Source organism: Aythya ferina (assembly GCF_964211825.1).
Source record: "Aythya ferina genome assembly, chromosome: 5".
NCBI lineage: Eukaryota > Metazoa > Chordata > Aves > Anseriformes > Anatidae > Aythya > Aythya ferina.
The window spans coordinates 6,635,049-6,648,156 of NC_140301.1; the positions used below are offsets into that span (position 1 = coordinate 6,635,049).

The following is a 13,108-nucleotide window of genomic DNA, read 5'->3' on the forward strand; positions in this document are numbered from 1 at the left end:
TGCCCTAAAGCAACTGGCCTCTTCCCCACATTCCCCATGGTAAATATGTCATTTATTATGTGGCATTAAAACTGAGTGGTATAATGCCTGTTCTCTGCATCGTTTTACTGCACGCAAACTGTAGCTTAACATCACATTATACCACAATTCACATCAAGTTTCCTGGGAAGAAGCTGCAATATGGAGAAAATAACACTTGACAGGGGTGGTAATTATTTTTACATCACAACCTACAGAATTACAGCAAGATTTGCCTTCTTAATGCTAAATAAGCAATTCTGTGAGAATATAAGTGACACTGTAGCTAAAGGCATGGTCTTACTGAAATTTAACAACTCCCGCTGTTTTCAGAAAAGAACCAAAGAATCTTGTAAAAATCATTTATTTTAAGATGGCTTTTAAGATGGGTGGGAGAGAGACTGGGGAGAAAACTTACTTGCCTGCCTCATCTTTTAGAAACATGTCCAGACAAACACAAATGGAAGCGCCTTGACCAGCAAGAACCTTGCCTTTCTACAGATTAAGTATTGAACAAATACTGTTACTTTAGAATAGTTTCTTTAGCTATAATTCACAGTTCTCTAGCTTTAAACAAACAAAAAGCTGTCTGCTCTGAGCTGAGTTTGTTCTAAGTTTCAGGTCTTCCAGATCTGTAGCAAATATTCTCAACTTCTAATAAAAACAAAACAAAACAAAACACCTCTATTGTATAAAGTTTGGATAAATCTTCTGTAATAGTTGTATCAAACATAACATGTAACATTTTTAAACAACATTAACATGTATGCAAAGGACTTCACTCTGGAAAGAGAGGAATGGAAGAGACAAGCAAAGAAAGAAAGAATAGAGCTGTGTAGAATACTAGCAGAGATTTCCTTGCTAGCTTGGTTTGGTTTTTGGTTTGGTTTTGTTTTTTGGTGGATGAGAATGAAATTCCTGGACTATAAAAAAAAAAAAAAAAAAAAAAAAAAAAAAAAAAAACTTTCATTGATTTTCTGAACATGAAAAGATAAATTCTGCATGCCCCTAGCAAAGTTACTAACTTGCAACTACTCTACAGCTAATAGAGTGTTTTTTATAGTTCGTTATATTACCTAGCAAGACAACAAATTGCTCTCACGGGATATTTGGTAAGGGGTTAGAGGATCAGAAAATGAACTGTGTTTCATAAGCTGCTGAACAAGCTTTCCACCCCTCCCAAGTAAGGACAAAGAGAGAGAATTTGGAATAACCAAATATACAAGGGATCTCACCACAGCTAGTACACGCTTTTCAGAATTTTTATCTTAAATAGCTGAAACAAATGAAAAAAATAAACAAACGAATAACTACATACATACATGTACATAGTTCTGGATATTTGGTCAAAATGGATTTTCACCTAAGCATCCTGACTGAGCTCTTCAAGGATCAGCTTCTGATAAGCTTACCCTGGCTTTCAACATGCCCTTTAGAACTCTCTAGAGAAAATATCTACCAGCTTCAAGAGCACGGAGACACCAAGATCAGCTCCACTGCAGTCAGAGTAACGCGAAGAGCACTGAAATCAAGAATCGTATTACGTGCAATAAATCCAAATACTTACTATCACATCTCTGTCTTCATTCCCCATTAGCCATGTACTGAGACCAAATTTTGAGGGCAGCAGCAAAGGGCGCAGCACAAGCAGCAGCTGTGGGTCAAGCTGGAGTGGGGAGGTGCCTGGTGAGGCTGGGCAGTGCCAATGAAGCTAATTTGTGCCTTCTCGCAGCCAGGTGTGTGCACCCACCTCTCACAGCCATGGAGAGGGGCTGCAGAGGGGTTTTGCTGGCAGGGGATATTCCAGGGAATGCAGAGGCTCCAGACTGGGAAAGAGACATGGCATGGGAGATTTGGGGCACGTCAGGGTTTGGGCTTCCCAGGAGGGGAGTCTGAGGAGGACGGGGGACCTTTAGGGCACCCTGAAGAGGCCCCGTGATCTGGGCAGGCTGGAGGGGAAGGCTCCCAGCTGTAGCCAATGAGCCCCATGGGGCAACACAGGTTGGGAGGGCAGAGCCTGCAGCCAGGTCCCCAGCGGGTCACAGGGTCAGTGCCCCAGAGATGTAGTTTTTGTCAGAGAAGTAGGCTCAATCACTTGGTTTAAGATTTAAATTTAAAATTTTGCCATAGAGCTTTGTTTTCCTGCTTCAGATATACTTCCAAGTAAACCACCCCAGGTTTCAGATTTCACAGGCAGATTGTCTCTAACAAGTGAATGAAGGAATACTTGAGCTTAAAAATGATCAAATGAATCTGTCTGACGAAGACCAGGACACTAAAATGTCACACCCTTTGGAAAGGGTTACAACTCTCAACAAAGGCTTACCATTTTTGATGACCTTTTGCTTTTAATTTCATTTGTAACTGTGTACTATTCAGAGTGACATACTGGCATGGCAGCAGTTGCTCTAGACTGACACACTCCGAAATTAAAACTAGGAACAGGAAAGATCAAGAATGCTTTGATGTTTGCAGTTTAAAAAAAATAATAATAATCAGGCTTTCTTACCGTGAAATAGAGTAACACCTTGGAAACCCCACACTTTGCATCTCACCAAATAAAACTTACTCATGTTCGTAGGAACAACGTTATGAATTCCCAATGAAGATAGCTTTCTTTCAAAAAACAAAACAAAACAAAAAACACCAACAACATTCAAGTACAAATAAATGTTGCATGTCTTGGATTTTCAAACATTAAAGCACAGTATGTTCATTAGCAAACATCTGTTCTTATCATAACACATTTGAACAACTTTTACGGAAAACATTCTGCATGTTTAATTGTCAGCAGATGTAGCATGCTTAGAAATGTTTCTTGAAGTATGTAATTTCTGCAAAGGTGACTACTTAATTATTGTGTCTAGGTGCACCCCCTAACCAAGGCAGCACAAGCACCCACAGAGGGGGATTTGTTGCCACACCTCTTCAGCATGTATTGCACAAGCACATGCAAAATCCACAGAATTCAGCCTAAGCAGAAATCCAAGCTGCTTTAAATTCCTTGGAAAGCTTCCTTTAAAGCTAAAAACGCACATTTCGCTACCTGAACATTTTTTAATTTTTGCTGTCATTAACTTTTGCCTTTTGGTCTCTGTATTTGCCTAGGATATTCTGGGTTGATAATGATTCAGAATTACTAAACTGCGCAGTCATCTATCCAAATGGAGCCACCACAAAGAAAAAGTGCTCGTTTCAGTCCAGGATCAGCTGGAAAAACACTCCCGATTTGGACTGCAGGTTGACTACACAAGCAGTAAATCATACACGGTGGATTCGAAGCCAAACAAGACAGCCACCTAACACGTACAGCTGGATTTTTCCTGTTTTGAAAGGCTGGTACTTTGGGAAGATGGATGGGAGCCTGAAAACAAGACTGAGGAGCTAAAAAATGAGAGAGGAGGGAATAGTCCCAACAAATGGGATGGCCAGAACTTAGAGGTTTCCTAATACAACACAAATAGGACGGTTTTGCATGTACTTCTTGATTGTTCCTCACTGTCTTTTCTGTGCATTTTTGCACTTTGACAATGACAAAAATGTGGCTGCTTTATGAAGTCTTTTGCAAAGCCTGTATGCCCTGAATTTCAGGCTTTTCAAGATAATGATGACCTAGAGGGTTCAAATCTCCTGGAGAACTCTGCGGAGCATGAGAAAGAACTTGTTTCAGATTTCAGAAATTTGGGCAGAGAAGTACTTATTTCGGAACGGAAGGCTAGGTTAGAAGGCAGAAACCTTGGCATTATACCTCAGAGCACACGCTTTGAGATATGGTTGATTTTTTCTACAGCAAATTGGTCTGGGTAGTAAAGGCTGGCTATAGTTCTGCAGCTGAGGGAATACACATCCATAAGGTTTCTAACACAGCCTACGACAAGCTACAGAACAGATTTGGTCCTTGTGGACAGTCAGCCATAGCTCATCTTAAATGACAAACCCCTATATACAGCTCTTGCAGATAAGGGAAAGAAAATGAATTTGTTTTCCTTCTTGGTCATCACCAAAACAGCTGTTCGATGAGTTCTGGTCTACACGCCTACAAGCCCCAAATCATAGTTTCTCCTGCAGAAGTTTTCCTGCATCAATGAAGATGGACAAAAAATAACAAAAACAACACAACACTTGCATCCTCGCTTGAATTTTCGGATACAGGACTTATCAAGTTACACTTTCAACAGTAAATATACTTGACATTTAGTTGCTGAAATAAAGTAAATATGGGACCCAATTGTGTCATTTTTATGGAGTAGAACTACATGTTCGAGCATATATCAAAAGTGAAATCCATTTAACTAAACAGAAAAGAATAATCCAAAACTGACAAGGGATATGAAAAAAAGGTTGATACAAAACATTTCAAAGATTCCTGACTGGGTATCCCTAAGGAGTAGAAGCCGTTAGACCATCAAAGAGCATTATCATTCTACCTACAGAGACTCTTTGTGTAAGACATTAAAGTTACACTGCTGAGACTTCACTGTCCATTAGAATCATTTTGATATTCTTACGTTGTTTCCCCTATGATATTACACCCTTTGTACTTGCTCATTAAGTCCCAATACTTGTTTATCAAAAACATGTCAAGCCAACGACAAATCTGGAGTTCAAATTTAGACAATGCATATGATCAAGGAAAAAAAAACTCATTGAATTCTCTCTCCTGGTGTGAACTCATTACTGTGTATTTACATAATGTTGTTTTCAAAGGCAGTGAAATGACATTCTGTTATTGAACCTCAATGGTTTTTCTGCATAAAATCCAGCAATTACCCTTATCAGGTAAATCAAGTACCCAGCAAGTGAGACGATCTAAGCTCGATCAGTATGATAAAAACTTTCAATGTCTTCATAAAGGTCTCTGCCTCCATTCTTAAATGCTTTTTTGATAGCAGAAGCATCTTGTTCATAACACACTCAAATACTTTTTTTTTTTTTATATATTCAAATGAGTTTTCTTGCAATTTCACAGCAGTTAAGCTTCAAGTTATTCAGAGCTTCGTGTCACAGTTCATCACCCCTCTAGAACCTATGATATCAAGTGTAAATTTAAAGTTTACTTTCTTTGCTGCGAGTAATGATTCCCCAGGAAATGAGCAGAATTCATTATGTGCTTTTATTCCACAGAGAAACACCTTTTGAAAGAATCTCATTCCAGACATGTGAACAGAACTTGCAATCAAGTACTTAGAGCTTTACACAAAATTCAATGAAACCTAAAATCTACTGAAAAAAAAAAAAAAATCCTTCTTGTGCTTCAGGGAAAGGTGTGGGAGCCATTCAGTTTGTATTAATTGTAAATTCAATTTAAATTCAGTATGTGCTTCACAAACATGGGCCACGTCGTGGTCATAGAAATAATATGACCTAAGTATCTGATGAATTGTCAGAAGCAAGGAATCCCCGATACTTCACTCAATACATCCCAGAGAAAGAAATAGCATGTATCTTGGCTGACAACGCAATGCAGGAAGCACCAAGCTAGCCTCAACCTCCCTCTTCCCACATGTCTCTGTCTGCACATTCCCACTCTAGAGCTGCCCCACGTCCCTTCACTGCTGGACTCACCCTGGAATTCTCGAAGCGCCACAGGGGGATTCAGTGCCTGCGATGAAGCCAGACCAAAGGGGACCAGCGAGGCAGGCTCTGATCTTCTACCATTCCTGCAGAAAAGATCAGATTAATATTTTCATAAACCAAGTCTGCAGGCGGTCAGGACACAAGCTGATTGAAACACTTCACGTTGTTGGGAGAAGGGAAAGCTTATCCATGTTTTCCCAGCTGTGGTCTAAGGAAAGATATTGCTTCCGTGCATCAAAACTTTACCTGCTATCCTTAAACCACTATGGCTACAATGTTCTACTACTAAAAAACATTCAGCAATATTAAATTAATAAATAGCTTTTCAAATCAGTTTATACTTGTAGTATCATTCAGGAACTTCCATAATTTTGACCTATTCTAACCAGTCCTGGCAAATATCTCAGTTAAAAAACAAAACAAAACAAAAAATCTAATCCAAACATCCAAACTCAGTAGTATTTATTCCAGAATGAGCCTGCCAGTCAAAACAACCCTGGTGCAAAGGCAGAGTCTAAGGTCATTTTAGAAACTGCTTTAGTTGTTACAAATACCTTAGTTGCAACCAGCAAGTGGAAGGACAATGAAATTGTCTGGAGATATAACGCATATATCTTCATTCCTATTCCCACTAGAAAATAAAAGCAAAATTTCAGTAGGAAAAAGAATCTGCTTCTTTGTCCTTGTTATATCGGTATGCAGTCTATTAAGACAATAAATTCAGAGCTCTCACTAAGCTATTCTTAAACTGCATGAGTCTTCCTGGGCTACATCTACAAAGAAATGAACTTAAGTTCGCCCCTTTTGATTTCTCACTTTCCTTTTTAGATGAGTTTTTCAAACTGAAAATTCAGGGCTAACAACTATTGATTTCTACGGGCAAATGAAACCATCTGGGATTTGAGCAATTTTTTGTATGCATTACCAGAAGACTAACTCATTTTATTTATATGTAAATGAAGAAAAAATAAAGCACACGTAGAAAAGAGAAAATCTGGGGGTTGCTTTCACTTTGTCTACCTGGAGAAATGCTTTCATCCAGGTTGTGTTCAATTCACAGTGTAGTCTATATGCACCCTGTGTTAACATGGTAAAGTCATTTTATTGCCCTTTCATTCTTCTCCTCATCTGAGAAACAAGGATATAATTATCTACAGTGGAATTCTAATCTTGGCTGGGGTGATAAGAATCAATTATTAACCCAGTGTCAGATTCAGATAAAAAAATAAACGGAAAAATAAATTTAAATGAGACACAAGAGTCGGCTTTAACACGTATTACTGTCCCCAAATCCCACCTCCTTAAAGACAACCCATGCACTTGTGTTATGCAGATATTTCAGTGATTTGATGATTTATGTACTAGTCTTCCCTTTGAGATTTCGTAATCACTCCAAACTGAACCTAAAATCTCTCCTACGTATACATTAGATTGCCCTAAATTCTCCAGGAGAATAAACTGAGAGCACTTGGATTTGATTTCCTTGTTTGGAATTAGCTTCAACATTTGCAAACACTCAGGGGTGTTTGCAGAAACTCCTTTTGATGGAGACTTAGATGGCGATCAGATTTCTGAGACTTCACAGGAATAGCTCGTCTTTCCTACTGAATGAATGATGAACAACGAAGCTGATGTGATATACAAACAGAATTAACAAGTTGACATACACAACATAGATGTTAATACCTTAAAAAATTCTGCTTCGTACCCCATGCAGTGTGTGCACTTCTGCCCCACCGAATTTAACTATTCAACCACTGAATATCTCCCTCCCCCTCAAGTAATTGCTGCTTTTGCTGTAAGGCTGCATCCTGCAGTCAGGGCAATTTCCATGCTTAGAAGCCTAAAGAAGTCAGAGCTATTTTGTTATATGCCAACTTACAGAAGGGGAAATTGCTTACATATAAACACTCGTGAGCAAGCCATGCAATGTACTATTAGAATTAAGTTACATTCGATATAATGTCTTACTGCAGGAAAAGAATTAATCTTGTATTCAAAATGTTTACAGAGAACCTGCAATACTTTGTTGAGGAAGCCAAGTTTTCAAAAGCCTTTGCAATCAGCTTTGTAACAACAACAACAAAAAAAAAGGAATTCACACCTGTGCTTCTTTGATGATAGCTGCTCAAAATAACCAAATAAACAAAGCTGTGCATGTCAAGTCAGATCATCTGCTTTAAACACAATTTCTAAAATAAATTTGGCTCCCATTATAAGGCTCGTTAACTGATATGCATTATTATCTCATTTAATTCATCATTTATTGTCATTTTCTCTTGCTGGCAGTCTGGGGGAGTGGCTGACTATAAAGTTCTCAGTACACACTGGTGTGATTTTCTTTCTTCCTCTTCCTTTCTTCCATCTTTTTTTGAAGTTCAGTAGCTCTGATAATTCTTCCCCCTACACGTTGCTGTCAGCTACTATATACCCAGGTCCCTCCAAGATTCTTACTCTCTACAGGAGTTTCCACATGGTGGGCAAACAGAAGCTCATAAAATTCATGTTTCAAGCTCACAGGAAGCTGGGAGGGCCTGGGAAGAGCATTGCAGAGCCTGGGTTATCACACCCTGAGCTCTTCAAGTTTTGGCTCTGTGCCCACCTCTTCCAAATGTTGACCATGCAGGTGTCCCAGCAGAGCATCAGAGCATTATTCTTTCCTTCTCACTCTTCTAAATTCACTCTGAATGATGCAAGCTTCCCCTTGGACCAGCTCCTAAACTATTTCAGCATGGGCTGTCTGCTTCACCTCTCTTGCTGTCACCCACCTTGAAGACACCTTCCATAACTATTTGCTCACCAGAAGTGGTTCCTTGTCTCTGTCAGCCATCTGCTGCCTGCTCCTCTTTCCCAATAAGTTTGTGGCATTTCATAGTTCACGTGCTCTGTTTTTTTTAAGAAACTCTTTTGCCCCAATATCTTATCTATCAGCAACTGAACATCACTTTTGCACAGGATCTGCTGCTTTCGCTGTCAGCATCTTTGCTGCAGTTCCTGTTGTCGAGCTGCTTCTCAATTTTAGACATTTGCTCTTTTTTGTTTCTCTCTTAATTGTGGCTGAGCAGCTATCTATTTCTTTTAAACTGACTCCCACAGTCATAAACTCCCATCCAAAACTGCCTCTTCAAATGCAACCCCAAGTATCCTGCAAAGGATCTTCCGAGTTTCTTCCAGAGGTAAATGGACTAAATGTATCAGCTGTTTCCTCCTCTCCCCTTCTGATCCCTTTCTTCTCCCATTTTTTCTTCTTCCATACAACACACAGAAAGATTCCTCATCTGCTCTCCTCTTCTAATTCTTCCACTTGCTTCTGATATAAGCTCTTATTTTGGATTTCCCCTCCACCCACTTTTGTCTTAGGAAGCCAGGCTCTGTTCTGTCTGCACAGAACAACGTAATGACTGGCCCAGGATTAGATGCCATTACAGCTATCAAAATAGTCTCTCACAACTATTAGCTTTGTTTAGAAGAAAAACCTTTATTTTCTCTGAAACAGAGAAGGGATGAATCCAGGTTAAAAAAAAAAAAATTAAAAAAAAAAAAATCTGTCATGTTTTGTTAATGTCTAAGAATGATCCATCTTTGAATTAATCTGCGATGGCGTGGAAAAATAATGCATTAAAATGTGTGCTACCAATAAATATCTTAATCTACCTTTAAAAAAATAAAAAACTATTTAAGAAGCAATCAAATGCACCTGATGTGAAAAACAGCAGGACTACTGGCTGAGCTCTAATGATCTGGACCATTTAGAGACCATCATTAAGGTTGCTCAAGGTTGCTTTCACAACTTATCTATGACACAACCAGAACTATCGCACAGCAAGACAGCCAAAACTGTTTTGTCTTCCAGACTCACCCTGAATCACCTTAAAGGTCTGTTCTGTCTCCTTTGGATATATTTGCTATACAACCAATAAATTCCAGCATACATCAATTCACATATTTCGCTGTTATGAAATACCCAAGATACAGAGGTGGCTCTGTAAGCATTTTGCAAATCAATTTTTTTTTTTTTCCCCTCAAAAATCTTGATTTACGGTATTAAATAGCTACCATAATAGGAAAAAAAAAAAATCTTTGTTTCAAAATAGCCATCTCCACCTGACTAAAAGTCCAGCTATGATCCAGGAAAAGAAAATTTAAATATACAACATGAAAAGTGACTGATTGTGTTGTGGTAAAAACAAACAACCCACCTTTCTCTCACAGAACACGTGCTTTTTGAATGCAAAAATTAACCGCGTTATCATTTAATATGCTAAGTGTCCTCACCAACTTTAGCATCACCTCTGGTTTCCTTCAGCACTCTTACAACGCCCACACCAACCTTGACCAAAACGTAATTAGCATCTTGTACCCCACACCTCCATCTTCCTCAGGCAGTATTTTCAGGATGTTCAGTGCAGGCTATGGAACTGAAAGCAGTGTTTTATTTCCGAGAGGAAAGCCATTCTCGGCACCCTTCCTGAGCACCTGGCATCATATTTACCCCACCAGAAGTCACCAGCCGATGGACACGCAGGTGCTCGTCTTTGCCTCAAGGCAAAGATCACTCACTTGTTTTTGCTTGCTCGTTGTCATGTAAACTTGCACCTCTATGCAATGACAAATAACGTTTGTAAAGCTTTACCTACCACTGCATCTCAGACGCTTAAAATGACTGTATGGATGCAATTCATTTTAATGATTGGTTCTGTTCTCTCAGACTTGCAACATATTATTCAGTAAATTAACTTCGCCTCTCTCCTTTGAAAAGAATGCCATGAAAAGCCTTTCACATCACAGAATATGAAATTGATTACTTTCCTTTGACTGCTGTATTTCCATGAGGTGCTGTTTTGACCCTGTCATACAGCTTATTAATTAAAAGATACTCCTAGGAGCACAAAATATTAAAATACCTAGGAGAACAGGAATCTGTGTCTACAAGAAAGCATACGAAACAGAGCAGTTCAGTTGGAAAGGCCCTAAAAAGATCACCAAGTCCCACTGCCTGACCACTTCAGGGCTAACCAAAAATTCAAGCACATTACCGAGGGCATGATCCAAGTGTCTCCTGCACACTGGCAGGCCGGGGGCATCAACCACCAGCTGTAACACCCACGAGCTCCCTCGGTACTCGGGGGTGAATCCCATCAGGCCCCACTGAGCTGATACAACTGGTCCCTTACAATTTTGGACCTGGCAATTCAGTGACCACAGACAGAAAAGCACTGCTTCTCAAGGCACAGTCCTCCAGCCCAGAGAACTAGGCAACTGAAGATCTACCATTAAGAGCTCAGGCAACAAAAGGCATTAAATGCCTCCACATTTTCCTCATCCCTACTGGTTAAGTGACCATCTTCATCGGTTACCAGTCCAATGTTTTTCTTAGAAAACATTTCCTTTTCTCTTGTTGTTGACACACTGGAGCATTACGCATGCTTCAAAACTGAAAGGAAATACTACCAATTCTCACAATTTGCCCCTCAATTTAATACGTCAAAATAATTTCATTCCTCTGGCATCAAAATATTTAGTTCATGTATGAACAATGGAAACTATTCATATGTACAGTTCTGCAGGTACCAGAGCCTCTGAACGTGATTGAATAAGCACGCTATAATTACAAACTTTTCTTTATCTAGTCATGTCATTACTATGACCAGATTTATTACACAATTAGGACTGCATAACTTGACACGTAACAACATATATTATAAACATTGTTTCAGAAATAACTTACTGTATAATCATGGAAACTGAATTATTTTAACTTTATTATTTAAACTCATTGTAGTGTACGATGTAATCACTAGGATAGTCTGAGAGATAAGTGGAAAAATTAAAATGTGAAAAAACATTGGAAGATAGCTCACAGATATTCTTCCCAAGGTACTGCATCCAGCCAACCAGCAGGAACAGTCAACGTTTGCCTATCCTGCAGTTGAACTGTGCGCGTTAGCCAAAGATGAGGTTTTATGTCTGCTTTCTTTCTCTTTAAGCACATTGGTGAACTTGAGTTGTTTTGAAAACTACTTGATTCTGTTTTGAAAATTGAACTCAAGAAGCATTCAGCTTTTGGCCCCTTTTAATCAACCTTCACAGGACCTCAAGGCAGCTCAGACAAAGCTACCATTTGCGACACCCTGTACCTCAGACTCAAGACCTACCACGCTGTCGTGGTTTAACCCGGCTGGCAGCTAAATACCACGCAGCCGTTCGCTCACCCTCCCCCTCCCTCTCTGGGACGGGGGAGAGAAATGGAAAGTGAAGCCCGTGAGTTGAGATAAAGACAGTTTAATAAGACAGGAAAATAATAATAATAATAATAATAATAATAATAATAATAATAATAATAATAATAATAATAATAATAATACAATGATGATAATAGTACTAGTACTAATAATATGTACAAACAAGTGATGCACAATGCAATTGCTCACCACCCGCTGACCGATGCCCAGCTTAACCCCGAGCAGTCCGGCCCCCTCCCCCCGGCTAGCCACCTATATATTGTTTAGCATGACGTCAGATGGTATGGAATACCCCTTTGGCTAGTTTGGGTCACCTGTCCTGGGTCTGTCCCCTCCCAGCTCTTACTGCACCCCCCAGCCTGCCTGTTGGCAGGACAGAGCAAAGGCTGAGATGTCCTTGGCTTAGTATAAGCACTGCTCTGCAACAATTAAAGCATCGGGGTGTTATCAGCACTCTTCTCATTCTAAGCCAAAACACAGCATTCCACCAGCTACTAGGAAGAAAATTAATTCTGTGCTAACTGAAACCAGGACATCTATCCACCCCTTATTCCATACCATTTATGTCATGCTCAGGTTACACTCTTTTCCATACATTCTAATTAGTCACCTATAGTAATCATGGTAGTGATAACATACAGTATAATATACTATTTAACATGGTGCAATTCAGTTCATGGGCTATTCTCACCCAGTATTAAATCTCCTTGAGGTACACACCGGACCTCTCCGTTCTTTTGCATCACCCACCAAGTATATCCAGGTCCCTGAGCGAAAACAATTCCACGAATAGGTTTGCCTTTTCCTGAGGCAGGAGTAGCCCAGACTGTTTTACCCAGCATATTTTTTACATGCACTACAGGAACTTTATCCCCATCTACAGTACGTAACAGGTTTGATTGGGCAGGTCCAGCTCGGTTGGTAGATCCCCTAGTATTGACTAACCAGGTGGCCTTTGCCAAATGCGTATCCCAGTTTTTGAACGTCCCAGCGCCCATTGCTTTCAAGGTAGTCTTTAACAGGCCATTGTATCGTTCAACTTTCCCGGAGGCTGGTGCATGATAGGGGATGTGATACACCCATTCAATACCATGTTCTTTGGCCCAAGTGTCTATAAGGTTGTTTCGGAAGTGAGTCCTATTGTCTGATTCTATTCTTTCTGGGGTGCCATGTCGCCATAGGACTTGCTTTTCAAGGCCCAGGATGGTGTTCCGGGCGGTAGCATGAGGCACAGGATATGTTTCCAGCCATCCGGTGGTTGCTTCCACCAT

General features: G+C 39.8%; 1 protein-coding gene across 7 annotated transcripts in view; it reads right to left on the minus strand.

Moving 5' to 3' along the window:
- Positions 1–13,108, minus strand: part of SPON1 (spondin 1) — a 398,866-nt gene that overhangs the window by 210,111 nt on the left and 175,647 nt on the right. For 5 of the 7 annotated variants that reach the window (XM_084521957.1, XM_084521961.1, XM_084521956.1 and 2 more), the window contains one exon: positions 5,584–5,678. In XM_084521957.1, coding sequence (XP_084378083.1) covers positions 5,584–5,678 — 95 coding nt within the window. Of the gene's footprint in view, positions 1–1,477; positions 1,699–5,583; positions 5,679–13,108 lie in introns of those variants that run through there. The other 2 variants (XM_084521960.1, XM_084521962.1) reach the window with 2 other exon arrangements.